This window comes from Muscardinus avellanarius, assembly GCF_963383645.1.
Source record: "Muscardinus avellanarius genome assembly, chromosome: 10".
Taxonomy (NCBI): Eukaryota; Metazoa; Chordata; class Mammalia; order Rodentia; family Gliridae; genus Muscardinus; species Muscardinus avellanarius.
In genome coordinates this window covers 55,045,210-55,072,472 of record NC_137796.1, presented here as the reverse complement: position 1 = coordinate 55,072,472, position 27,263 = coordinate 55,045,210, and the positions used below count along the sequence as shown (strand labels likewise).

Sequence of the window (27,263 nt, the reverse complement as noted above, 5' to 3'; positions counted from 1 at the left end):
GAACTCCAAGAGCTGCTCTCCTGATTAAAATTGTCGAAAAGGCAGTGGGTGCTTAGGGAGGCCCTCAGCAACTTACCGAGACCCTGTTTCAAAATAAGAAAATAAAAAGGGCTGGGGGGTGTAGCTCAGGGGTAGAATGCCCCTGGGTTCCATCCCAATACAAAGAAAGAAAGAAGAAAAGGAAAAAGAGTAGGAAGATCACAGGTTTAGGGACAGTCTGAGCAAGTAGTGAGAATCTCATCAACCTAGTGAGACTCTGTTTCAAAACAAAAAATATGAGAGGCTGAGACAGGGGTGTCGCAGGCTTGTGGACAGCTCAGCTACTTGGTGAGGCCCTCCACAACTCAGTGAGACCCTGTTTCAAAATAAAGAATAAAGCCGGGCGTGGTGGCGCACATTTGTAATCCCCGCCATTGGAAGGCGGAGACAGGAGGATCACACAGGTTTAAAGCCAGCCTCGCTGGCTTAAGAGACCCTGTTTCCAAATAAAATATAAAATAGGTCTGGGAGTGTAGCCGGAGGTAGAAGGGTTCTATCTCCAGTACCACAAAAAAATAAAAAATTAAAAAAAAATTAAAAAAATAAAAAATTGGGCTGGGGGTATAGTTCAGAGGTAGAATGCCCCCAGCACCACACACAAAAAATAAATAAATAAATAAAATAAAATAAAATAGGGCTGGGGGTGTAGCTCAAAGGTAGAATGCCTGTGGGTTCAATCCCTACCATCACAAAAAAAAAAAAAGGAGAGAAAGAAAAAAGGCAGTGAGCACTGCTTAAACAAGTTCTTATTCTCCCCTGTCCCCACCCCCTAAGTCATCCCAGTTCTCCCAAAAGGAACTTTTCGCAACATCATATTGACTATTGCTTCCTGGTTCCTCTCTTGTCAGGCCTTTCTTGTGCCCTCCCCTTACCCAGGTTTAAGCCTAATTTTCTGAAAGAATCTAGAAAACTCCAGTCTCCTTGCCAGTCTCACTCAACCTTAAATACAGGAGAGTAGCGATCAAAAGCCAATAAATGTTATTAAATGTAATAGCTTAAAGTCTTTTCTTTCCGGTGGGGTCTGACAACTCACATTCAAGCCAAACGACCCACTTTACCCTACTCACCCCAAACCCAGCCCAGGTTCTCCCTCCCCACCATGCGCTCTGCTCTTTCTCTGCTGCCCAACTTTTGATTCTTTCACCCATTCAACAAACCTTTCTGAAGTAAGAGCTAGGTGGAACAAAACAAAACAAAAAAACAGGCATAGCAATGAGTCACACATTGTCTTATTAAAAAATATATATAGGTTAAAGAAAAACATCCCAGTCTCCTAGCATGTAGGCGGCTTCTGACGTCTGTCACTGTCAGCATCAACAGTCATTGTATTCTGTGGGTTCCAATCTAATTCAGAAGATACGCATGCAGGCCCCTCAGTTCAGGGCCGGAAAGATGGTGCAGAGCATCCCAGAGGTCATTCAAAGGGCTTCAAGCTGCGAAAGTGGGAGAACATCACTTTTTTTTAAGTATGGGTGTGAAACAGTGACAATATAAGGAGATTAAACAACCATTTTTAGAAATTAAGAGGAAAAAATTGTTATAAATAGAAAGATTGTCTCCCCCTCTAATCCTTTCCTCAAACATCAGATGGGGAGGGGGAGAAAAGAACAGTCATCCATCTGTGTCATCCGGATGAAACAGAAGGCTAAATACTGGGGTGCCTACCTTCTGAGAAGGAACATTTTAACTGAGCAGTGAGTGGGGTGGGGCGCTATTTATGACACAAGAGGGCAAGCCCCTCCCTTCTGGTAAGAGTGCTGGGTGCACAGCCTTCTCCTATTCCTAATCCCCCCAAAGCAGGAGGGACAGGGTGTATCACTTGGCACGGGGGTGGGGGCAGCAGCGACGGACCCACTGGCCAGCTGCCTTAAAGAGAAGGAGCAGGGATGCCAAGATGAAGGATCAGAACCTAAAGGGAGGAGCCCTCATGAGAGATCTGTGAAGAGGGAGGCCTGGGGGGACGGAAAGATGAGGCCTGGGAGATCAACATCTCCCATGAGGGAAATAACAACAGTCGAGTCAGGTTCTGAGTTAGTATCTAAACCCGATCAAGAACCTGAGCAGCCTATCACCCAGCCAGACCCTGGGCCAGAGAAGACACCCATAGGCAAGCCAAGATCAGAGACTCAGCTGGAACCAAGTACCCAACAGGGGCTTGTGTCACAGCCAAGACCCCTCGCCCAGCAGGAGCCTCTGGCCCGACACGAAGCTGAATCCCAGCAGGAACCTGGAGCACCACAAAAATCCGCTTTGTGTCAGGAATACCATGCCCCACAGGAAGCTACGCCACAGCAATCACCCTCCACGCCAAAGGCGTACTTCAGTGGACAGGAAATTTCCTCCCAGGATGAACTCAGGCTGGGAAGAGTGTCTGTGAGGCTACAGGACCTGGAAGTGACAGAGAGCCATGGAGCCCAGGCAGGACTCGGGCCCACAAAGCCATCTCTAGCTCAACTTGCAGCTGAGTTAACACCAACAGCCCAGGCTATACGTGGACCCAGAAAGAAACCACTTGTCCAGAACCCTACGACCCAGCAAATACCTCCAGTCCAAGGAGCCAAACCCAAGAAGGGAATATCGGTTCAGTGGAAATTTCTCAAAAGAATGCCGGAAAAACCCATACAGCAAATGGCCCACAAGAAGACATTTCATGAATGGGTCACAGATTCTGAGTCAGAATCAGATGTGAGACCATCATCAGAGACAGATCCTCTGTCCCCCGTGGGCAGGACAGTGACCCCAGCAATGAAGCTAGCATTCAAAAAGAAACCTGGTTATGAAGCTACAACAGGATATAGTGGGAAGAAAACCCGTGCCCCGACTCCCAGACACTACCAGAACACAGGTGAGTCAACCCACAAGAGCTGGAGCCTCCCAAGGACAGCCATTCACGCATTCACTCATTCAAGGAATAGTGCCAGGCGTGGTGGCGCACACTTGTCATCCCAGTACTTGAGAGGCTGAGACAGGAGGATCGTGTGTTCTTGACCAGCCTCAGCTGCTTAGTGAGGCCCTCAGCAACTTAGACCCTGATTCAAAGTAAGTTAATAAAATAGGTGGAGGTGTAGCTCAGAGATAGAATGCCCCTGGGTTCCATCCCCAGTACCAAAAAACAAAGAAATACTAACGATTTACTGTATGCCAGTTTAGCTCAGGTAATTCTTCAACAGTCCTATGAGAGAAAGCTCCACAGCCAGCCCTATTTTATAGCTAAAAGGTCCACGGTGGTGCATGCTTGTAATCTCAGTACTTGAGAGGCTGAAACGGGAGAATAGCAGGTTTGCAGCCAGCCTCAGCAATTTGTGAGGCCCTCTGCAACTTAGGGCTAGAGTATAGCTCCAGTGGCAGGATGCCCCTGGGTTCAATTATCAGTACCACAAAAATAAATAAATAAATAAATAAATAAATAAATAAATAAATAAATAAAATCTTGCACAAGACAGTGCATTAAGGAAGCGGCAGGCAAGCCCGGGATCTAAGCCAGGGTCTGACTTTCTCCCCTGCACCTTTAAGAGGACTCGGGGGGGGGGGGGGATCATATAGAGGTAGGAAAGAGCTCTGGGTGAGGGACCAGAATACCAGAAAGCTGCCCCCTTCCCTGTATTCATTCATCCATCTACAAAAACTGACCCAGCACTGGCTGCCTGGGCATAGGTTCTGGGGCAGACGTGGTAAGCACCAGGAAGGCAATGCTGAGTGTGGACCTTACCCTCCAGAGCTTCCGTGCAGATTAGGCCCAACATCCAAGCCTTCAAAACCTCAGCAGATCTGACCTCTGCTGCCAGGAAGTCACTGTCTTCCTTCCCAGCGGCCTCTATAGGAACTCTCAGGCCAGCCAGGCGGAATGGCCTTGGAGGCTGAATTCTTAGGTAAGAGGCACCTGGGAGAGGAACTGTGGGTTGCTGCCAAAGTCTCTTGCAAAGGCAAGGACTGATGGAAGGAAGGTTGGGGTGTTAGGAGGTAATGGGCCCAAGCCTTTGGCTGTTCTTGGGGCTCCTCTGAAGCAGGCCATGGTGACCCAAGGGTGCAGGCTCCAGCTCCCTCTCCAGGCCCTGAAGCCCTGATCTTCCTTCTTTCTTTTCAAAACCCCTGCTGTGGAGAAGGAGGAATGCAAGTTTTACCCAGGAATTGGAGGACATCCTGGCTGGAGGGGCAGTGCAGCCCCAATCCTGAATCTGAGGACACCTGGAAGGCCATAGTCTGGAGGCCAGGCAATGGTGGTGTCTCCACCGAAAAGAGCTGGATGGTCCCTCTCTGTGCTGAGAACAGAGGAGTTAGTTTCAGCGCCAGGGTTGGTTGTATGCTTTGGGAGAAAGGGGAGGAGAGGCGGGATGCAGAGAGTTGGCACCCTGCTTTTTTCAACGCCAAAGACCGAGAGCTATTGCTCTGTGCCTCCAGATCCCAGTCTCAAGGGACATGCCCTCCACTCCGCACCCCCGCGGGGCCTGTCAAGGCCGCCTCTCCTCAGGCACCCCTTTGATAGTTGGCAGAACACGTGCGGGAGCCTCGCACCTCCTCGGTTTTCCCGCCTTTTCCTGGGCGCGTGCAGTAGCCTGCCCCTTCCTCTATTTCCGACCCTTTGCCGGCCAGCCTGCGGCCTCCATTGGGTGCGCAGGCGCCGAGCATTCTCCTTCCCTCCTCCCTTCTATCCTCTGGAACAGGGAGAGGACAGGGGGAGAAAGTAACCCCAAGAAAGCCAGCAACAGAAGTGAGACAGAGGCGCGGGAAGGCGGGGCTGCCCCAATGCCTCCAGGGCCGCCCCAGCCCAGCCCCTGCCAGGGTGGAGGCTCAGCGGCGCCCCGCTCTCCCCTTCCTCGGGGCGGGCGGGCTGGGCCATGCTAGGGAGGGGATCCCTTCGTGGGAAGGTGAGTGGGAGAGCGAGGCTGAGCACCGGCGCGTGAGACGAGCCGGGCTTCGCTGTCGGGGTGAGCCCTGCGGGGTTCCCCAAAAGTCCTGTCCAAAGGACGCTTTTCGCCGCCTCTGGGTCTGCATTTTGTGTCGCGGGCCCTTTAATACGCTCGGGGGGCGGAGCCAGGCCCTCACCCTAACGGCCGGGGGCGTGGCCCGGCGGGGAGCGCGGCGGTGATTGCTCGGGGGGCGGGACCCAGGGCGCAGCGAGCCGGGGATTGGCTGCCATGGGGGCCCGGCGGTGGTGCGTGGTGAGGATTGGCCCTCGGGGCGGGGCCTGGCGGCTGGAACTGGGCTCCCGCGCCCGGACCGCAAAGAATTGATGGAGTCAGCCAGGGTGTCGAAGAATGCCAAAGAGGGGTCGAGGAGCCGCAGTCGCCGGCGGTGGCGGAAAGACAAGGCCAAAGGTGAGCGCGCGGGCGCAGGCAGCAGCCGGGCAGGGCCCGCGCCTCCGCGGGGCGCGCAGGACTCAGCGGGCCGGCCCACTGCGTGCGAAGGGGAGCCCCGGGACGGCTCATGGCCGCCCCGCGTGGGGGCGCGGCGAGAGTGGAGTGCCCACCCCGGCGCTGAGGCTACCAGTCGCCCCACGGCCGTCTGGGGAGCAGAGTCCGGCTCGCGAGTCTCTTGGACCAAGGTCCGATTCGGTATCCGCTGTGTAACCCAAGGGCAACTGCTGTCCTCAGTGTTCCCGCCTGGAAAATGGTCCAAAAGGCGTTTTTCAGGTCTCCCGCGCTTGCGGGGATAACGGGGAAGGGGTTCCGCCGCTGTTGCCCCAAAGGGAAGTTTAGGGGAGATTCAGAGAAAGGTAGGAAAGGGTGCCCCGAAGTGGGGAATGCAGCAGGCAGCAGGGCCAGTCCAGCTGTCGCTGCCCCAACCACCCCCCTCAGGCAATCCATCCATCATTCATTGCCAGTCACCGCTGTCATCCCAGCCCCACTGGAGCCTAACCTCCTGACCCCCACCCCGACCAAGACAAGACGCTCTGGGTTGGCTTTGGACCTAAGGAGTAAAAAGGAGGGCTATCATCCGGGTTCCCTGGGACTAGTAAGGCTAAAGGAAGACGGACAGACCAGAGAGAGCGTCAGGCAAGGGCAGGCATTAAGTCCTGGCTCAGTTATGAGTCCTTTTCGATCTTGGTGAGGACCTGTGGGAAGTTCTTGTGCAGGAAAGAAACTGACATGGCTCACAACCTCAGGGAGCTCAAACTCATTGTGCCCCGCCTCCAGCCCCCACATCATTAGCCGAGGGTAGAACTACATCTGGTGCCAAACTCCATACACAAGCTCAAACAGGCTGGGAGCTCAGCCTGGATCCTCAGGGCACGCTCTGCCATACAGCAAGACATTGGGCATCTCAAGCAGGATGGTATACCCCAAAGCACCGCAGACCGCAGTAAGGAACCCCGGGTATTACTGGGCGTGGTGGCACAGGCCTGTCATCTCAGTATTTAGGAAGCTAAAACAGGAAGAGTGCAAGTTTGAGGCCAGTCTCTGCAATTTAGTAACTTAGTGAGACCTTGTTTCAAAATAAAAAATAAAATAGGGCTAGGGGGTCTAGCTCAGAGGTAGAATATCCTGGGTTCAATACCTAGTACCAAGAAAAGAGAGAGGGAGGGAGGAGAGAGAGAGAGAGAAGGAAAGAAAAAGAGAAAGAAAGAATGAACCTGGGTGTTTGGGCTTCTTTCCCTGCCTCAACTTTTTGAGCTCTAAAATGGTTATAATTATAGGAGTTCCTGATTTGAAGTACTGTCAGGTTCAAATGAATTTAGACCATTTAGCACGCAGTTGTTCCTCAGGAGAAGTGAAGGTAATTATTACTGCTTGACCCCACTAGAGAGAGAGTGAGCTCTCTAAGAGTGGGGCTGTGTCTGCCTTGTGTACACAACAATGCCAGAGTCTAGAATGCCAGACACATAGGTACTCAAATATTTATTGGATTAATAAGTAAAGGAATGCATGAACTGTAACACAGGAATATGAATAATCATGCTTCCTTTATGGTTGTCTGGAGGAGTCAGAAAGAATCTGATGAAAGCCAGGTGTGGTAGCACATGCCGGTAATCCCAGTTCTTGGGAGGCCGAGACAGGAAGATCACAGCTTCGAGGACAGCCTCAGCAAACAGTGAGACTCTCATTAACCTAGTGAGACCCTGTTTCCAAATAAAAATAAAATAGGGCTGGGGGTGTAGCTCAGAGGTACCTGGATTCAATTCCTAGTAACACACACACACACACACACACACACACACACACACACACACACACAATCTGCTTATGTAGAGGCCCCTGCCTAAGACCCAGCCAGTTCAGTCACAGACTCATGGACCCATCTACTCACAAAGGCTCATTTCCCCCAAGATCTGAGATTCACCTGTCATTTCTAAAGGGCCTCCTGGTACCAGGCCTCAGGTGGGTGAATCAGACCCCACTCCTGCCCCGATGGCATCTGGGCAGGCTGGAGCAGTCTTTATTACGAGTTTGATCATGCCAGTGATTAGATGAGGCTAGTGTCATTACGATCACCCATTTTCCAGATGACAGCACTGAGGCAGTGAACCACCCTCGACCTCCTCGGGGCAGGAAGTATATGGGTTAGCAATTGCTGTGTGTACCAACCTTGATTCTGGACGGAAAAGGTTCCGGTCCCACAGATTCATTCAACAGATAACTCACTGAACACCTGTAGTGCCAGGTGTAGGCTCTTGGTGGCCAGCAGGACAGACTCACAGTGGAGACGGGGACATAGACATCAAATGTGACTATTGTTGTAAACAGTGGCAGATAAAATAGAGGAAAAACACTGAGAAAATAAAAGAGGGACGCTTTCCAAGGAGGTGACATTGGACCCAAGGATGGGCAGGCGTTAACTGCAAGGGGGCAGGGAGGACAGAGAAGACAGCAAGGGCAGAGACCTTGAGGCCCCAGGCAGCGGCACATGATGATGCAGAGGGGAGCTCAGAGAGGGAAGGAGGATGGGAACAGGAAGCAGGAAGCCAGGTGGGCAGGGGAGGAAAATGTACCTGGCATGGGAGGCCGTATCCTGGACTTGGAGCTTTGTCCTGAGAGCAAGGTGGAGGGGCAGGGAAGGGTTGGGAGTGTGAGCTTGGATTTATGTTTTAGGAAGCTCCTCTGGCTGCTATGCAGAGAACAGACTGAAACACACAGAGCTGTACAGTCATCTGGATGGACATGCTATGGTGTGGCCAGGGAGGAGGCAGTGGTGGTGGGAGCAGGGCCAGGTTGGGGAAGTTTCTGGGGTAGACTGAAGGGGACTGGGTGATGGAATGGATAGGGCAGACGTGGTCAAGACGATGCCCTGGGTTTCTGCTTGAGCACATAGGGGGAGATCTGTTCTTATCACACACACAAGGAGGCCAGAACACATGCAAATGTATACATACATTCCTATACAAACACTTGCCCAGACGGGCTCACCAGCCAAGAGAACTCAAGATACAATCACAGGCTAAGAAACACACATGCCATGGCGCCGGCCTGAACACACGTACCTTCAGGCATACCAAAAAGTGCACAGAGTGAGGGAAAATGTCAACATACCCATCCACAAACAGTCCAGGACACAGTGGCCATGACACATACCTACAGATGTACACACAGACACGTGAGCCCCAAAGACACCCAGAAAGCACACAGCTGAAGCATAGGCAAAAGGAGCAGCACGAGCCGGGCGCGGTGGCACACGCTGGTCATCCCAGCATCTGGGAGGCTGAGACAGGAGGATGGCAGTTCGCGATAGCCTCAAGTATTTAGTGAGGCCCTTTGCTACTCAGTGAGTCCCTGTTTCAAAATAAAGAATAAAAGATGGAGCTTGGGGTGTAGCTCAGAGGTAGACTGCCCCTGGGTTCACTCCCAGTACCACAAAAAAAAAAAAAAGAGCAGCACAGACACAGATACAGGCAGAGACGAGCAGCACGCCCTGGCTGCCCTTTGCCAACTGTGTGACCCTCACCTCTCCGTACCTCAGTTTCTCACTTGCCCAAAGGGGATGACAGTGGTCCCCACCTCATGGGTTGCAGGCAGGATGACACATTACTTCTGTAAAGGTAACAGTGCTGGCGCACACGCTTGCTCCTGCGTGCTGACGCTCTCAGGGAAGGACCGCGCTCGTCTGCCCACACCTGCATCTGATCGCAGGCCCCCAGACCTTTCTCTTCAGGGCCTTGCTCCCTCCCAGGCTATGGCCCCGTCCAGTCCTCACCCTCCTACTTCCTTCCCCTCTGCCCTTCTCACCCATGCTCCATCCCCAGGGGCCAAAGTCTAGGCCAGATCTGGTTGTCCAATGGTTTTTGAAGGCAAAGGGCTGGGGCCCAGGCAATTGGACCCCCCCACACACACCAGCCCTACCTCTGCCCCACTCATGCCATGCTCTGCATGGCTCTAGTAGGCCTGCCCTTGCCCCAGTGCCCTCTGCCTGGGATTCTTAGCAAGTTTCTGGCAACCTCAGCATCCCCTCCTCCTGGCTCTAGCCAGCCCTCAGAGAAGCCCCTGGAATAGAGCAAAGGGCAGGGCCCTGCAGTCTCCAGTACCTTCCTCGCTACTTTGTACAAGTTGCTGGTTCTGTTCTGTCTTCTGTCTCCCACCCACCCACCTTTTTGGTACTGGAGATTGAACCCAGGGCCATTCTACTTCTGAGCTACACCTCCATCTTTTTTTTTTTTTTTTTTTTTTTTTTTTTTTTTTTTTGTGGTGGTGGTGGTGGTACTGGAAATTGAGCTCAGGGGGCATTCTTCCTTCAAGCTATACCCCCAGTAGTCCTATTTTGTTTTTGTTTTTATTTTGTTTCATTTTGTTTGTGGCGCTGGAACCCGGGGGCATTCTACCTCCAAGCTCAAGCTCCAGCCCTATTTTATTTTTATTTGGAAGCAGGGTCTCGCTTCGCTAGGTTGATAAGAGTCTGGCTACTTGCTGAGGCTGTCCTTGAACCTGCAATCCTCCCATCATTCCAATACTTAGCCTTCCAAGTATTGGAATTACAAGTGTGTGCCACCACTCCCAGCTTTATTTTTTATTTTTGAAACAGGGTCACATTAGGTTGATAAAAGTCTCACTACTTGCTGAGACTATCCTCAAACCTATGGTCCTCCTGTCTCAGCTTCCCAAATACTGGGATTACAGAAGTGTGCCACCATACCCAGTATTTATTTATTTTTATTGTAGTACTGGGGATTGAACCCAGGGGCATTCTACCTTGGAGCTATACCCCTGGCCCTATTTTTTATTCTTTATTTTGAAACAAAATATCCCGAGTTGCGGAGGGTCTCACTAAGTAACTGAGGCTGGCCTCGAACCTCTGATCATCCTGTCTCAGCCTCTCAAGTACTGGGATTACAAGTATGTGCCACTACACCAGGCTTTATTTTTTATTTTGAAACAGGGTCTCACTAAGTTACTGAGGCTGGCCTTGAACCTGTAATCCTCTTGTCTCAGTCTCCCAAATACTAGGATTACAAGCATTTGCCACATTTGGCTTCTTTCCTCATTTTTAATAAAGACCTCTACCCCATGTATAGGAAGTGAATGAGACTGGATTTAAAAAATGGGAAATCGCAGTCTCAGGTAAAATATACCACATGCACCTGGCACCCATAGTGCGGACTAAAAGAGAAGGCCTTGCCCCAGTGAACCTAGAATATAGTTGGGGAGACAGCAAACAGACTGTAGAAAAATGTAAAATATGTTAGACTGTGACAAGTGCCACCGAGAAAAATTACCCAATCCACCATTTCCAGGAGGCCAAGCAAGCCCATGTGCAGAAAATACCACTCTGGGTTAGGGGTAGCTCAGTGGTAGAGCACATGCCAGCATGCATGAGGCCTTGGATTTGATCCGCAGCACCACAAAATATAAGGAAGAAAACGGTGGCCAGGCGTGGTGGCACAAGCTTGTAATCCCCGCGCTTGGGAGGCTGAGACAAGAGGATCACACAGGTTCAAAGCCAGCCTCAGCTACTTAGTGAGACCCTGTTTCCAAATAAAATATAAAATAGGTATGGGAGTATAGCCCGGAGGTAGAAAAGCCCCTGGGTTCTATCCTCAGTACCACAAAAAAAGAAAGAAAGAAAGAAAGAAAGAAAGAAAGAAAGAAAGGAAGGAAGGAAGGAAGGAAGGAAGGAAGAAAGAAAAGAAAGAGCCGGGTGTGGTGGCGCACGCTTGTAATCCCAGCATTCGGGAGACTGAGACCGGAGGATCACGGTTCGCGGAAAGCCTCAGCTACTCAGTGAGGCCCTTTGCAACTTAGTGAGACCCTGTTTCAAAATAAAGAATAAAAAATAGGGCAGGGGGTGTAGCTCATTCCCAGACCTGTGAAAGAAAGAAGGAAAGAAAGAAAGAAAGAAAGAAGGAAAGAAAGAAAGAAAGAAGAGAGAGAAAGAGAGAAAGAAAGGAAGGAAGGAAGGAAGGAAGGAAGAAAGAAAGGAAGGAAGAAAGAAAGTGAGCAGGCCCTAGGATGTAGCTCACTGGCCCAGTGTTTGCCAAGACTGTGCAGGGCCCTGGCTTCAGCCTTCATCACCTGTGAGCAAGAGGCACCTATCAGGTGCCACTTACAAAGCATGCTGCCCACCATAGCTAGGCAGAATGGCCAAGTACAGTTTCCAGATGAGGAAGTCCAACTGACCCAGGATTGCCTGGCTAGTGGCTCAAGTCAGTGTCCACTGTTAGAGCGGCCAAGTTGAACTACCTCTTGAGGACCCAGTCTGTCCATCTGTTTGCTGGCCCTGGGAAGGGGCAGCCTTCTCCCAAGCTCTCTTTCACCTCTTTCAGTCCCCACTCTGATAATTTATGCCTCCTTTCTTCTACAGACATTTTCTGAGCACCTACAGTTTGCTAGGCCCCATGAGAGGCCTTGGAACCACCTTCTGCCCTCATAGGGATGACAGTCCATGGCAGAGACAAAGAGGACTTAGCTATGACCAGTCTAAGTGATGTTCAGGCCTCACGGCCTTTCATTTGCACATTTGACCCTTCCCATTTGACCCTTCCAAGGCCCAATTTTGCCCTTTTTTTTTTTTTTTTTGCAGTACTGGGGATGGAACCCAGGGGCAATCTACCTCGGAGCTACACCCTCAGCCCTATTTTTTATTCTTTATTTTGAAACAGGGTCTCACTGAGTTGCAAAGGGCCTCACTAAGTAGCTGAGGCTGTCCTCCTGTCTCAGCCTCCTAACATCTGGGATTACAAGCGTGCACCACGACGCCTGGCTTCCAGTTTTTCCTTTTTAACTTTGTATTCTTCCTAAAAAGCCATAAAACCTGGGGGAGATAAACCACAAACATATAAACAACTGAATGTCAGGCGCAGCCAGCATACATCTATAATCCTAGCTACTTGAGAGGCTGAGGCAGGAGGATTGCAAGGTCCTGTCTCAGAATAAAATAAAAAGATCTGGGGGTGTCAACTCAGTGCTTGCCTACCGTGAACACTGGGTTCAATCTCCAGTACACCACAATTTAATAATAATAATAATAATTGTAAATGTGTCAAGTGCTAGGAAAGAAGAATTAAACACAAGAGAAAATAATGGAGGAGCAGTTGGGAACACCGTAAGCTGAGACCTAAAGGGTGAGGAAGGGCCTGCCAGGCCAGGAGCATGTGGAGGAACATGGGCAAGTGTGTCTCTGAGCCTCAGGTTCCTCGTGTGTGAGGTGGGGGTGGTGGACAAAGCAGGTGGGCCGTGTGGGTAAGATACAGGATGTCCAGTGTGGGCATACCACCCAGTAAGACCTGTGGTTCAGGCCCCGAGCTGAGCTTAGCACTGCCCGTCCTTGGCTTCTGTCCTCCCAGGAGGGACGAGCAAGGCTGGCCACCTCCTCTCTCCCCTCAATAGCTGGGGATGTCCGTGCCAGGGCCAGCCCGGGGGAGGGGGTGAGATCACTGGGCCTTTGGCTCTCTTAATCCACTGGGGAGAGGGAGAACAGCCTCTTCTCCCTGGACTCAGGAATCCAGGCCCCAGCCTGGCTAGGTGAGAGGGGACAGTGTTCAAGACTGAGACTGGGATCCCTGGGTCTGAGGGAGGAGGGATGGGGATAGATCCCTGGGTCTGAGGAAGGAGGGCTAGGCCTAGACGCCTGGGTCTGAGGGAGGAGGACTGGGACCTGGACCCCTGGGTATGAGGGAAGAGGGCTAGGACCTGGACCCCTGGGTCTGAGGGAGGAGAACTAGAACCTGAACCCCTGGGTCTGAGGGAGGAGCCTGGGGCATGGGTCCCTGGGTCTGATGGAGGAGGGCAGGGCCTGGGTCCCTGGGTTTGAGGGAGGAGGACTGGGCCTAGACACCTGGGTCTGAGGGAGGAAGGCTGGGGCTGGACTCTGGGTCTGAGGGAGGAGCCTGGGGGCATGGATCCCTGGGTCTGAGGGGAGGAGGACTGAAGGCTGGACCCTGGGTCTGAGGGAGGAGGGCTGAGGGCTGGACCCTGGGTCTGAGGCAGGAGGGCTAGGGCCTGGACACCTGGGTCTGAGGGAGGAGGGCTGGGGCTGGACCCCTGGGTTTGAGGGAGGAGGGCTAGGGCCTGGACCCCTCGGTCTGAGGGAGGAGGGCTGGGGCCTGGACCCCTGGGTCTGAGGGAGGACTGAGGACCTAGACTCTTAGGTCTGAGGGAGGAGGGCTGAGGGCTGGACCCTGGGTCTGAGGGAGGAGGACCGAGGGCCTAGATTCTAAAGTCTGAGGGAGGAGGGCTAGGGCTGAAATCCTGAGTCTGCAGGAGGGCTAGATAGAGCCTGGACCCCTGGGTCTAAGGGAGAAGAAGCTGGAGCCCTGGACCCTTACATCTGTGAAAAGAGGGCTGGGGTCTGGACTCTGGGTCTGAGGGTGGAGGACTAGGGAGTAAACTTCTGTGTCCAGAGGGGAAAGGGGCTGGGGTCAGAACTCCTGGGTCTGGGGAGTCTGGGGACCTAGGCTCCTGGGTTCTAAGGAAAAGGAGCCTGGAACAACTGCTCTCAGCTGGAGCTGGGAGCAGCAGGGTTGGGCCAGGGCTCTGTTTGTAGCACGTGGTTCCCGCTGCCCTTTCTGGGTGGGAGGTGGAGCCCTGGCCACACCCTGGGTAGGCTGGCCCCTCCCCTGGTTTATCGCTCCAGGCTGCTACTGGCACTAGCCACAGACCAGCAGTCCCAGCCGGGGGAGCTCCAGCTCCGAAGAGGCCTGGGAGGGGTGAGTGCAAGGCCAGTGGAAAGGCAGGAATGGCTGCTGCTGACTCCTGGAAGGGAGAGGAGACACCTTCCTCTGGGGAAACAGGAGCCATCAACCCAGGAACCAGGCGGGGTGCTGGCTTTTGGAAAGAAGAGTCCCTTGGGCAGATGATGGCAGGCCCCACCACGGGGACAAGGGCAGCTTATGTAGGCCCTAGGTGACAGGCCTTTCAAAACCAGTGGCCTGAGTGCCTGGGGAGAACAGGGATCCCGGGGGACCCTGAAGCGTGGGGAGTCAGCTGTAGTGCAGGGTCGTTTCTGAGGGCCAGTGCTAGAGCCTGGCCTCTAGGGTCTTGGGAGGGAGCCAGCCTAAGTAGCAGCTGTGGGCTCAGAGATCTGGGTTTGAATTGGCTCGGCCAATCTCCACACACTCTTCAGCTCCTTACTTAACCCCTCCGAGCCTCAGTTTCCTCTCCCATGAAATGGGGATGTAGCAGCAACAGAGACTTGAGCATAGGCAGTCTGGGCCTTGGGGCTGCTTCACTAAATGCACAAACACACAGAAATCCCTACTGTGCAGAGTGTAGCACTGAGTAAGTTCAGGGTCAGTGGCAGTGATGAGTACTGCTGTTCCCAACAAAGGAGCAGAGCTGGCCATGCTCTAAGACGAGTGGATGGGCCCAAAGGCCAGGGGACCAGCATGGGAGAAGCAAATGGCTCCCATGGAGTCATTCTGAAGATCCTGCAGAGAAAGAGGGAAGGGGCCTTAGTTTGGGGGAGTTTCCACAACCAGACTTAAAGGACGAGAGCAAGTCCTCAGTGAGGTAAAGCTAGAATTATGAATTCCTGGCTCAGAAAGGGAGTTGGGCATGGGGAGCAGGGTCCTGGGAGAGGGAATGGGTGGGCTGAGGGCTGACCCCTCCCAAATATTGTTGGTGGGGAGGGTCTTGTAGGGACAAGTGGAGCCCAAGGAGGAAAGGTAGGCGGGGGCCTAGACTACTGGGTCTTGAGAGAAGGGACTGGCTGGGCATACAGACTTCTTGGAACCAAGGAGGAGTCCTGGGCTCCAGGAAAGTAAACAGACACAGGTGCCAGAACTCTTGAGTCCCTGGAAGAAAGGAAGAAGGTGGGAGCAACACTGGGTCATAGGAGAGATGCAGGAGTTAGAGAACCAGATTCTTGTGGCTCCAGAGAACGTCTAGCTTCCTGGGTCCCAGAAAGAGGGAAAGGCTAGGGACAGCAGGTCCCTGAGTCCCAAAGAAGGGAGAAGAGGGACTCCTGTGTCCTGAAGAGGGGGTCTGTGGCCTGGTTATGGGTCTGAGGGAGAGGAGACAGCTCAAACTCCTGGCCCCTGAGAAGGAGAAAGGCAATGGAGACTTGGACTCACAGGTCCTACGGAAGGAGGGGACGAGGCCCAGACTCCGCAGTCCTGGAGACAGGCCAGCCTCTTAGGTCTGAGGGAAGAGAGACCTAGGGTCCTAGGCCCCTGGGGCTGAGGGAAGAGAGGGCTGGGGTTGGGCACCCCGGTGTGAGCAGGGATGGAGCTGGAGTCAGCAAGCGAGCCTGTGGGAGGAGGCCTGGACTCCTAGGCCCAGCCAGGTAGGGGGTGATGTGGCCCCACGTAACAGGCCTCCCACCTGTCCACAGCCTCACGGCTCATGCACAACATGGACCTGCACACAATGACCCAGTCGCTGGTGACCCTGGCGGAGGACAATATGGCCTTCTTCGCAAGCCAGGGCCCTGGAGAGACCACACGGCGACTGTCAAGCGTCTTTGCAGGTGTGCGGGAGCAAGCACTAGGGCTGGAGCCAACCCTGTGCCGCCTGCTGGGCGTGGCACACCTCTTCGACCTGGACCCAGAGACGCCAGCCAATGGGTACCGCAGCCTGGTGCACACAGCCCGCTGCTGCCTGGCTCACCTGCTGCACAAATGCCGCTACGTGGCCTCCAACCGCCGCAGCATCTTCTTCCGCACCAGCCACAACCTGGCTGAACTGGAGGCCTACCTGGCTGCCCTCACCCAGCTCCGTGCTCTGGCCTACTACGCCCAGCGCCTGCTGACCACCAACCGGCCAGGGGGGCTCTTCTATGAGGGCGATGAGGGGCACATCGCCGATTTCCTACGCGAGTATGTCACTCTCCACAAAGGCTGCTTCTATGGCCGCTGTCTGGGCTTCCAGGTGAGTCCCTGCCCGCATCCCTCTGGGCCCATAGTGAAGGCCCTAGTGGCCTCTGAGCTGGCCCGGTAGTAGAGCAGAATAACCAGAGTGGTCAGTATTATTTGATTTAGGAAACAGCAGATACAGAAAGGGGAAGTCAGCTCAGAGCTGGAACAGGAATCTCACACTCTTGACCCAGGATCAGATCCATCGTGTAGTAAGAAATTTTTAACTTGTATTTGTTTTTGTTTTGTTTTGTTTTTTCACCAGGATCCTCACTACTCTTTGTTGTCTTACACTCAGGAGATTCCTTCACTCTTTTTTTAGAGTATGGCCCCTAAAATCATTTTGAGTTTTGAGGTCCCTAGGAAGGTGCTTGGTATTGTTCTCAGAGGTCTAGCCTGTACAGATGCACCCCTTGAATCATCCCCACTGGAGTTCTGGGAGGGAAGGGAAGAGGGAAGGCAGCTGAGAACCTACAGCTGCCAGACTGAACCCTGAGCTTTTTTATTCACAAGTTGCTGTAGAATCACAGGATTTTCAAGTGACCCTCAGGAGAGGACCAATGAGCCAATCAGAGTTGGTAACCGTGAGGAAGACCTGGTTAGGGCCTCTCTCCTCCCTAACTAGCCATCCTGACCCTGACTAAAATACTTCTACCCGCTCCCATCCCAAACCACCCAGAGAGATGTAGCTCACTAACTCAAGGGAAGTGAGTAGCCTGAAAGCACTCGGACTTGTGTAAAAAGTGATTTGGGGAGGGCTGGGGATTAGCTCAGTGGTAGAGAACTTGCCTAGCATGTGTGAAGTCCTGGGTTCAATCTCTAGTACTGCAAAATAAATAAACTTTTTTTTTTAAGTGATTTGGAGCCGGTGTGGTGGCGTATGCTTGTAATCCTCGTGCTTGGGAGGCAGAGACAGGAGGATCTCACAGGTTCAAAGCCCCTCGCTGGCTTAAGAGACCCTGTTTCCAAATAAAAATACAAAATAGGTCTGGGAGTATAGCCCGGAGGTAGAATGGTTCCATTCCCAGTACCACCAAAAAAAAAAAAAAGTGATTTGGAGACTAGGAGAACTGGAAACTTTGGGGCACGAGGCTTAGAGCAGAAACCCAACTTGCCCCTGTGAGAGGTCAGTGCTGGGTGCATCCGTTCCCTAGCTGCAACTAGGGAACCCCAGCAGGAGTGCCTGGAACTGTGTGCCCTCCAGTCCTTCCCACCCTCTCTGAGCCACCACCCCACACCCCCACCTCAGTAATAGCTGAGTTTGGCAGTCTCCGTCACCACTCCAGGCTTTCCTGCAGACCAGCCTGCCCTCAGCATCCCAGTCCAGAGGATCCCAGACTCCCCCTCACCCAAGCTGAGCCCACAAATACTAATCAGCCCAGCTGGGACAGCCCAGCTTTGACACTGGAGTCACGAGAAAGAGATCCTGGACTGCTGAACCAGGCGCCCCCAGCATGCTCTCTGCCCCACTGGGCCCCCATCCAGGAGCAGGTCCGGGGCCACCTGACAGCTTCTCTCTGGGGCCCAGCTCCACTCGAGTACAGGACAGCCTCTCCCCTCTAAATTGTCCCCCAAGAAGGGATCTCCTTACTGCTCAGTCCCTGTGCAGCCCAGTGTCTAGCATGCTGCAGGACCTTGGCCAGTTTGCTGAATAAACTGAAGAGCCCACTGGCTCTGGCTCTGGCTCTGCTGATGCTGATGCTGTATTCCCCTTGCCTTCCTAACTGCCTGTCCCTTCCCTGGGATTCCACTGTGTCTTTCCATTCGTCCATGGCAGCCACCTGTCGCCATTTTTAGGCGCCAGTCTCCCCACCTGGGTGTCTTTCTGCCCCCAAATTTTAGTACCCATCTGGCTGTCTGACCATCTCCCTCTTCTTGTTGCCCCCAAACTAGCCCCTGCTGTCTGCCTTGTTCTTCTCTGTCTTCTCTGAACTTTAGGAAATCCCTGCATCATATACTCCCCACCTCACAGCCCTCTGGCACCCCTCCCACGCTCAAGTGGAATCCATGTTCCTCAGCCTGGGCCCTACTGGAGTCCTCTGCTCCTCTGAAGGCCCACGCTGCTCCTGCCACACTGGACCCCGGGCTTTCACCTGTGGCACAGGCCTACCAGGCCTCAATGCACTTGACCGCCCTCTGCTGGCAGCACCTCTCCTCTCACCCAGAGCCCCCAGAGACCTGGCCAAGCAGCCTGACCCGTGGTCAGTTCATGGTGGGCCCTCCACCCACTGTCTCTTCCTTCAAATCATTAGTCATTCCTTGGTGTTATATTGCATACATCTTTGGTGATGGTGGTGGTGGTGGTTGGTTTTTGTGGTACTTGGGGATTGAACCCAGGGGCATTCTACCTCTGAGCTACTCCCCAGCCCATTTTATTTTTTATTTTGAAACAATCTTACTAAGCTGCTGAGTCGCTTGCTTAGTTGCAGAGGCTGGTCTTGAACCTGCGATCCTCCTGTCTCAGCCTCGCAAGTACTGGGATTATAGGTGTGCACCACCACGCATGGCTGCACACATCTTTGTTTATTTTGCTTACCATCTCTCTTCCCTTTGAAAACACCATGTCCATGAAGGGCCCCAGAGCCATGGCCAGCACAGGAGGAGCTAGGGAAGAGCTTACTGAATGAGTGTGTCCCCCTCACTTCTGCCCTGTCCTTGTCCTCTCCTGGGAGGGTAGGTGACGCACATGTCTCTCCTCAGTTCACACCTGCCATCCGGCCGTTCCTGCAGACCATCTCCATCGGGCTGGTGTCCTTTGGGGAGCACTACAAACGTAATGAGACAGGCCTCAGTGAGTACCAGCCAGGCCCTGCCCGCCCCGGCCCACCTGTCCCTCCTTCCCAGCCCTGGAGCAGCCTGACACCCCTCTCGACCCCCAGGTGTGACAGCCAGCTCCCTCTTCACCAGCGGTCGCTTCGCCATCGACCCAGAGCTGCGAGGGGCTGAGTTTGAGCGAATCATACAGAACCTGGACGTGCACTTCTGGAAAGCCTTCTGGAATATCACTGAGATCGAGGTGCTATCGGTGAGCAAAGGACCAGGCGAGGACCTTGGCCTGCTACAGTGGGCACACTGAGGCCCAGAGATCCACCCGAAGCCACGGCAGGTCACCATGGGGCCCCGGCCCAAGGATAGCACGTGGAGGGAAAGATGAGCACAGGGGAGGTGTGTAGACAGCCCCCGGAAGCTCTTCCCCAGCACCCCTTCTGTTCCTTCCTGCCAGTCTCTGGCCAATATGGCATCAGCCACCGTGAGGGTAAGCCGCCTGCTCAGCCTGCCGCCTGAGGCCTTCGAGATGCCGCTCACCTCTGACCCCAAGCTCACGGTCACCATCTCCCCTCCTCTGGCCCACACGGGCCCCGGGCCTGTCCTCGTCAGGCTCATCTCATATGACCTGCGTGAAGGGCAGGTAGGTCCTCAGCCTACCTGCAGGTACAGAGCTAAGGAGCATGGGCAGCCCCAGCCCAGGTCCCCTTCCCGCTGCATGCCACTGTCCCCTGCCCTCCTGCCTCTCCCGGCTTATACCTGCCCCATCCTGTCTGAGTACATCCCCTTGTAAGGCCCAGACAGCCCCACCTAGCCTCACCCCCCTCGCCCTCCTCACCCCCAGGACAGTGAGGAGCTCAGCAGCCTGGTGAAGTCTGAGGGCCCACGGAGCCTGGAGCTGCGGCCCCGGCCTCAGCAGGCGCCCCGCTCACGGTCCCTGGTAGTGCATATCCATGGTGGCGGCTTTGTGGCCCAGACCTCCAAGTCCCACGAGCCCTACCTCAAGAGCTGGGCCCAGGAGCTGGGCGCCCCCATCGTCTCCATTGACTACTCCCTGGCGCCGGAGGCACCCTTCCCCCGCGCGCTGGAAGAATGTTTCTTTGCCTACTGCTGGGCCATCAAGCACTGTGCCCTCCTTGGTGAGTCCCAGCCCCGCTGCCACAGCTCCTGCTCTCATCCCTTCACCAACCTGCTTTGCCCCCGATGTCCTGCAGGGGTGGTGGCCCTCCCATGTCCTGGAGCCGCAGCCTCACACCACCTGCCTGTCCCTATGCCCAGGCTGCCTTCCAGCCCTGCCACCTGCTTGCCCCCTCCTGCCCACCGTCCTCAGCCGTGTCATCTGCCCCTGTGCCTCCAGCCTAGGCTCCGCACCTCCTCAGCCAGCCTCCCTGCTGTCTCTCCTTCCCTCCCCTGCTGCCCAGCCTCTCTTCCCACACTGCCACTCCTGGCCCAGGTGTCCACCGCTCTCCAGCTCCTCATACCAGCATCTTGGGAGGAGGATAATGGAGCACAGGGTGGCTGAGCCGCACTCTGGACAAAGGCCTACGGCCCAGGGCTCCGGAACCGTGGGCCTGAGCCCTTCAGTGCCCCCATGCCCCTCCCTCCAGAAGCAAGCCCTGAGCTCCCTCCCCGATGCCTGCCCCAGCCTCCAGAACTCTCCCAGCGCTTCCTGATCCCTGGGCCTCTCCTGTCCCAAGTCTTCCTGATCCTCTCATGGATGCTGATCCTTTGATAGACTGCCGTCTACCAGATGGCTCTAAATCCCGGCCTCACTGTGGCAGTCTCCAAAGTGGCAGTCTGCTCGGGCTCGGGAACCCTACACCCCTCCTCTGAGGGCCCCTCCCTGGCCTCCATGCCAGGCTGTGACAAAGCCCTTCCTTCCCCACACTAGGCTCAACAGGAGAGCGGATATGCCTTGCAGGCGACAGTGCGGGTGGGAACCTCTGCTTCACCGTGTCCCTTCGGGCAGCAGCCTTTGGTGTGCGGGTCCCTGATGGCATCATGGCAGCCTACCCGGCCACAATGCTGCAGTCTACGGCCTCTCCCTCACGCCTTCTGAGCCTCATAGACCCACTGCTGCCTCTCAGTGTGCTCTCCAAGTGTGTCAGCGCCTATGCAGGTGAAGCCCAACACCCCAGGAGGGGAGCGGGGGTGCCCCGAGTACAGGGGCTGAGACTCAGCCTTCAGGCCTGAAGGAGGGCCAGGGAGGGAATCCAAGACTCCTTTTTCCTTTCCTTTTTTTATTTATTTATTTTATTTTATTTTGCAATACTGGGAATGGAATCCCAGGGGGCATTCTACCTCTGAGCTATACCCCAGCCCTATCTTTTTTTTTTGCTGTACCAGGGATGGAACTCAGAGGCACTGTACCTACGAGCCACACCCCCAGCCCTAATTTTTAGTCTTTTTATTTCTGAAACAGGATCTCACTGAGTTGCAAAGGGCCTCTCTAAGTAGCTGAGGCATCCACAAACCCCAATCCTCCTCTGGTCTCAGCCTCCCAAAAGCTGAGATTACAAGCGTGTGCCACCTCACCCAGTTCTTATTCTTTCTTTTGAAACAAGGTCACTCTAAGTTGCCGAGGGCCTCACTAAGTAGGCTGCGGCTGTCTGCAAACCTTCAATCCTCCTGTCTCAGCCTCCTGAGTACTGGCGTGCACCACCATGCCTGACTTCCTTTTTTCTTTTGAAGTAATCAGATATTCATGAGCCCCTGGGGGCACAGATGCCTGAAATTCTAGGTGATGGAACTGGGCCTGGAAAGAGGAGACCAACTCAACCACATACACTCTGCAGGTGCAGAGACAGAGGACCACTCCGACCCAGACCAGAAGGCTCTGGGTATGATGGGGTTGGTACAGCGGGACACATCTCTGTTCCTCAGAGACCTCCGTCTAGGTGCCTCCTCCTGGCTCAACTCCTTCCTCGAGATGAGTGGGCGCAAGTCCAAGAAGGCCCTGGTACCTACAGCAGGTGAGCAAGGGACAGCCTCTCCCAACATAACCAGCCAGGTGGCCAGGAAGGATCGTCTGACACAGCAAAAGTCCCTGGGGAGGAAAGGGGCCAAATCCTGGGACAGAGTGAGGCAGAAACCACCTTCCTGACTGGCTCTGCCCTGTATCCATACCTGGTTCTCCCACAAAGCCCTGATTTTCCACTACAGTCCACATCCTGGAAATTTCAAGATTTCTGCTCCCCCAAATCATCTCAAGAGTCCTAGGAATTGCTTTCTCTTTTTTTTTTTTTTGGTGGTACTGGGGTTGGAACCCTTCTACCTCCGGGCTATACTCCCAGACCCATTTTATGTTTTTCGGTTTTTTTTTTGGAAACAGGGTCTCACTAAGTTGCTGAGAGCCTCACTAAGTAGCTCAGGTTGGCTTTGAACCTGCGCAATCCTCCTGTCTCAGCCTCCCAAGTGCGGGGATTACAAGTGTGCACCACAACGCCCGGCTTCTAGGAATTGCTTTCTAAACAGCCACACACAGAAAGGCTCCAGACCCTAGGAAATAACTTAGACGGGCCACATATTCTGATTTTCAACCTCAAGAAACCTACCCAAATCCTTTGGGCCCTGAGGTGGTGGTGGGTGGTTTCCGCCCTTCTCAGCTCTTTCCACAGCCTTGGCAGAGGCACACAAGGCTTGTAACCCCAGCTGGCCTAGGAGCCAGTGTGGGGAGATTGGACAGACCTCAGGAGCCAAGGATTCACAGCCCAGGTGGTGGTGGGGGAGGGGAGGGGAGGACCCTCAGGCAGCCAAAAAGTCACTTCTCCAGGGGTCCTTTTTTTCCCAGAACATTTGAAGGATTTTTTTTTTTTCCAAGTACTGGATAGAATCCAGGGGCCTTCAACCTCTGAGCTATACCTCCAGCCCTATTTTTCATTCCTTATTTAAAAACCGGGTCTCACTGAGTTGCAAAGGGCCTCACTAAGTAACTTAGCTGAGGCTGTCCTTGAACTGCAGTCCTCTGGGTCTCAGCTTCCCAAATGCTGGGATTGTACGTGTGTGCAACCACACCCGGCCACTTGAAGAATTTTAAAGCACAATGAATCCAACTTATATTCCATCTCTACTAAACTGAAGGGTTTCCTATATAAATGGAGTTGCACATTCAAAAGTAGGTGCAGACCCCTGGTTGTGGCTGTAAACACCTGTGATCTCGGTACTTGGGAGGCTGAGACAGGAAGATCACAGATTACAAGCCAGCCTCAGCAGATTAGCAAGGCCCTCTGCAATTTAGTGAGACCCTGTTTCAAAATTAAAAATGAGCCAGGCACGGTGGCACATAGCTGTAATCCCAGTAGTTGGGAGGCTGAGACAGGAGGATGGCAGATTTAAGGACAACCTCAGCAAATAGCGAGATCTCGGCTGTTTCAAAATAAAAATAAGCTAGGACTAGCGTTGTAGTTCAGGGGTAGAATGACCTTGAGTTCAATCCTTAGTACTATAAATAAATAAGGGTTGGAGATGTAGCTCCAATGATAAATCACTTGCTTAACACACACAAAACCCTGGGTTCAGTTCCCAGCACCACACACACAAAAAGCATGTAGGTACAGCTTGTAATCCCCGCACTTGGGAGGCTGAGACAGGAGGGTCGCAGGTTCGAAGCCAGCCTCAGCTACTTAGTGAGGCTCTCAGCAACTTAGTGAGACCCTGTTCCCAAATAATAAAAACAAAAAATAGGGCAGGGGGTGTAGCTCAGAGATCCGATGCCCCTAGGTTCCATCCCCCGACCCACAAAAAAATAAAAATAAGTAAATAAATAATTGTATATGTTTTACTCTAAGTTTTTAATTTTAGGATCTTTAGATAGATGCATATTGTATACATAAAAGAGCAGGTAAAAGGAAGCTGAACTGGAGGCAAGCGAACAGTTGGGCACTGGAGTGACAAGTGCAGCCGACGGAGATACACACTCTAGTCAGCTCCCCACTGGTTGCTGGGTGACATGGGCAGGTGACAGTATCTGTGAGCCTTGGTTTATGCCTCTGAAAAATGGGTATAGTAAGAGTACCCTCCTCGTTGGGTTGCAAGGACTTCATGCACCCATTTGTGTCAAGTGTCTGGCATAATACCTGGCGCACAGTGGATGCTCTTAGATCGATGGCAGCACCTGTGCCCAGTGTCAACAGCTCTGTCCAGAGGGCCACAGGGCACTTACGCAGTCATTCTCACATCGCCCTGCATGATACCTTCACGAATGGATAATTACAAAAACTGACATGTAGGACCTGGTCCTAGCAGTAAGCAGTGTGATTAATAAGACTGAGGCCAGGGTGAACTGGAAGCCTGACTACTTGAGTACTAGCTTGCCTGGTCACTCAGAACTGAAAAACTAGAAGGAAAATTTCAAAGATCCATGTGGCTCAGGTGTGGGACCCCTGGGAACTTAGTATACCCTCAAGACTTCTTAAGTCCCTGTGAGCAGAGCCTCTTTTCAAGCCCTGCAGGCCTTCTCTGTTCTAGTGGCTTTGATGCATTCACACCCGTTGTGTCAAATGGCCATAAAAAGTTGGCGAGGCCTCCTGCTAGGGCCAGGAGGCAGCTGGAAAGGGCACCAAGCCAAGCAATAAAACTTCAATACCTTATGATCTCCCAGGAGTGGGAGTACTTAATCCCACGTATATTATCCCACCAAGTCCTAACATTGTACAGCCAAAGAGCTGAGGATTTTCTGTCTCCTTTGTATAGAGGAAGGATCTGAGGCTCGCAGAGGCCATCTGACTGGTACTTCCCAGTCCTCGCATATGCACGCACACACACACGTGTACACACACACACACACACACACACACACACACACACACACAGTGCAGGCCAGCCCGCCTCCAAGACCACAGCCCAACTCCCTCCACCTCCCCCTGGAGTGGCAGCCTGGGTACGAGAACTCCACCCATCCCCCAAGAGTCTGAGTGGGTGTCTAGACCCCCACAGCTAGACGGGGATACAGCTGCTGCCACCCACCCACCCAGCTAAAAGAGCCAGCCTTATGCTGGCCCCAGTCAACCCGCTGACCTCACCTCTCCCACAGAGCCAATGCGCCGCAGTGTGTCTGAGGCCGCCCTGGCCCAGCCTGAGGGCCCACTGGGCACAGATTCCCTCAAGAACCTGTCGCTGAAGGACTTGACTCTCAAGAGCAGCTCTGAGACATCAGACTCCCCCGAGATGTCGCTCTCCATGGAGACACTTGGCCCCTCCACACCTTCCGATGTCAACTTCTTTCTGCGGCCTGAGGAGGCAGACAACGCTTCGGCCAGAGAAGAACCGACCACCGGCCTCCAGGGAGTGAGCGCAGCCTTCCCCAAGGGCTTCCACCCGAGGCGCTCTAGCCAGGGCCCCACCCGCATGCCCCTCTACTCGTCGCCCATCGCCAAGAACCCGTTCATGTCGCCTCTGCTGGCACCTGATAATATGATGAAGACCCTGCCACCGGTGCACATTGTGGTGAGCAGGGCCCGGGGCTGGCCGGGCTATGTCGGAAAGGGGCAGGGGAGCAGGTGCCCCTAGGGAAGAGAGCCGGAATGGGGAGAGGAGTGCGGGGGTACCACCTGGGGCTAACAGTGCCAGAGCCCAGCAGGACATGGGGTCAGCGCTGCCCTTGTCCTTTACAGTTCTGTTGAGGAGGAAAAGCGAGTCTTGGGTGCGTGGTGGAGGACTGGGGCCCAACTCACTGTCTCCTCCTTCCCATGCTTCTGTCTGTCGCTCTCTCCCGAACTCCCCATCCTCGTGTACGTGGCCTCTTTCCAACTCTACGCCCGTGTCTCCGCGCTCCCGCTTTCTTCTCCGCTGCTCCTCCGCTCCACGCCTGTCTGGGGTCCCGCACTCCCGCCCCCACGCAGGCCTGCGCTCTGGACCCGATGCTGGACGACTCGGTCATGTTCGCTCGGCGCCTGCGCGGCCTGAACCAGCCGGTGACGCTGCGCGTGGTGGAGGACCTGCCCCACGGCTTCCTGAGCCTGGCGTCGCTGTGCCGGGAGACTCGGCAGGCCTCGCAGCTGTGCGTGGAGCGGATCCGCCTGATCCTCGCTCTGCCTGAGCCTGAGCCCGAGGCCGAGCCCGTGCTGGCCAAGACCCCGCTCTGAGCTGGAGCCAGAGGCACAGGGAGATGGGGCTGCGGGGCGGGGCGGGGAGGGACACTAAAGACCTTGTTCCCATCTGCGCCGGCCTTGGCCTCATGGTGAATGCGCTCTGGGACTGGCCTGGGGGTCCAGCGAGGGACTCCGGACCCCTCCGTAGGACCAGGACCCCTCCGTAGGACCAGGCGGGAGGGGGTAGGCTGTGCCTTAAGTCCGGGCTGGGCGAAGAGCTGAGACCCCGGCCTTGGGGAGGCGTGCACACAGGCACTGAGACGGCAGACCGCACTCCACTACTGCCTTCTACCGCTGCTGCTGATCAGTGGAGGTTGGTTGTTTTCTGGTTTTTGTAAATAAAAGTATTTAATTAGTTTGGCCTCTCTCAAAAGGGGGCGGGCAGTTCCCAGCAGTATGCAGCATCAGACTCGACTGCTGGGAACCGAGAAACCTGAGGTGTGGGGGCCTGGGTTTGGGTGAAAGTGCTCCCTACTAACCCAGACCTTTGGTTCCCTCCAACTTAATGCGGGCAGAGCACCAGAGGCCGCTGGTTTACCAGTGCCTCTACCTGGCGTCCCTCAGCAAGACCTGCGCCCTTTCCAGTCCCACCTAGGCATCCATCAAGGAAAAATACATGTATCTCTGGGGTCACAAAGATGCCAGCGACCCAAATCCCCACAGAACTGGAGCAAAGTTGGCAGGGAACCAGAAACAAACTGGTTACCTAAAATACTGGAAATGCAACCTATGACCCGCCCTGACAGTCCCTAGAGGACTCTAGGGGCCCACCCCTTGTAAACCCCAGCTTTGCAGTAGAGATGAGTTACACCCAGGATCTACCCTCTCTAGGGACTTCTGATTCTGGACTTAAAGAGGGTGGGGGACAGGCTGTCACAGCCCCCAGGGGTTCCATGAAGGATTAAAAGTGAAGGCTTCACAGAGGAGGTGATCAGAACTTAGCCCAAAAGTGAGCATGAACTTGCTGGGCAGGAGGAGATGCCAGGCCTGAGAGCCAGGGGGCAGCGTTCAAGGCCTCCATCTCAGGACAGGTGCACATGGGGAATGGCCTGGGGGCTGGAAGTCGTCATGGGCTGACCCTAAAGGCCACACAGTGCAAGCTTCACTACCTCTGGAGGGCAGTGGGGAGCCACTGAAACACCTGAAGCAGCAAAGAG

General features: G+C 54.2%; 1 protein-coding gene across 1 annotated transcript; it reads left to right on the top strand.

Annotated features, from left to right (window-relative positions):
- Positions 1–5,293: 5,293 nt before the first annotated feature.
- Positions 5,294–26,100, top strand: LIPE (lipase E, hormone sensitive type; the record flags this gene model as incomplete). The annotated part of the gene is made up of 10 exons (XM_080703606.1): positions 5,294–5,354; positions 15,733–16,268; positions 18,953–19,043; positions 19,132–19,277; positions 19,476–19,661; positions 19,863–20,157; positions 20,910–21,137; positions 21,814–21,990; positions 25,050–25,462; positions 25,858–26,100. Exons 2-10 carry the CDS (start codon positions 15,744–15,746, stop codon positions 26,098–26,100), a joined length of 2,304 nt encoding a protein of 767 aa, XP_080559732.1. The 5' UTR covers positions 5,294–5,354; positions 15,733–15,743.
- Positions 26,101–27,263: the final 1,163 nt, after the last annotated feature.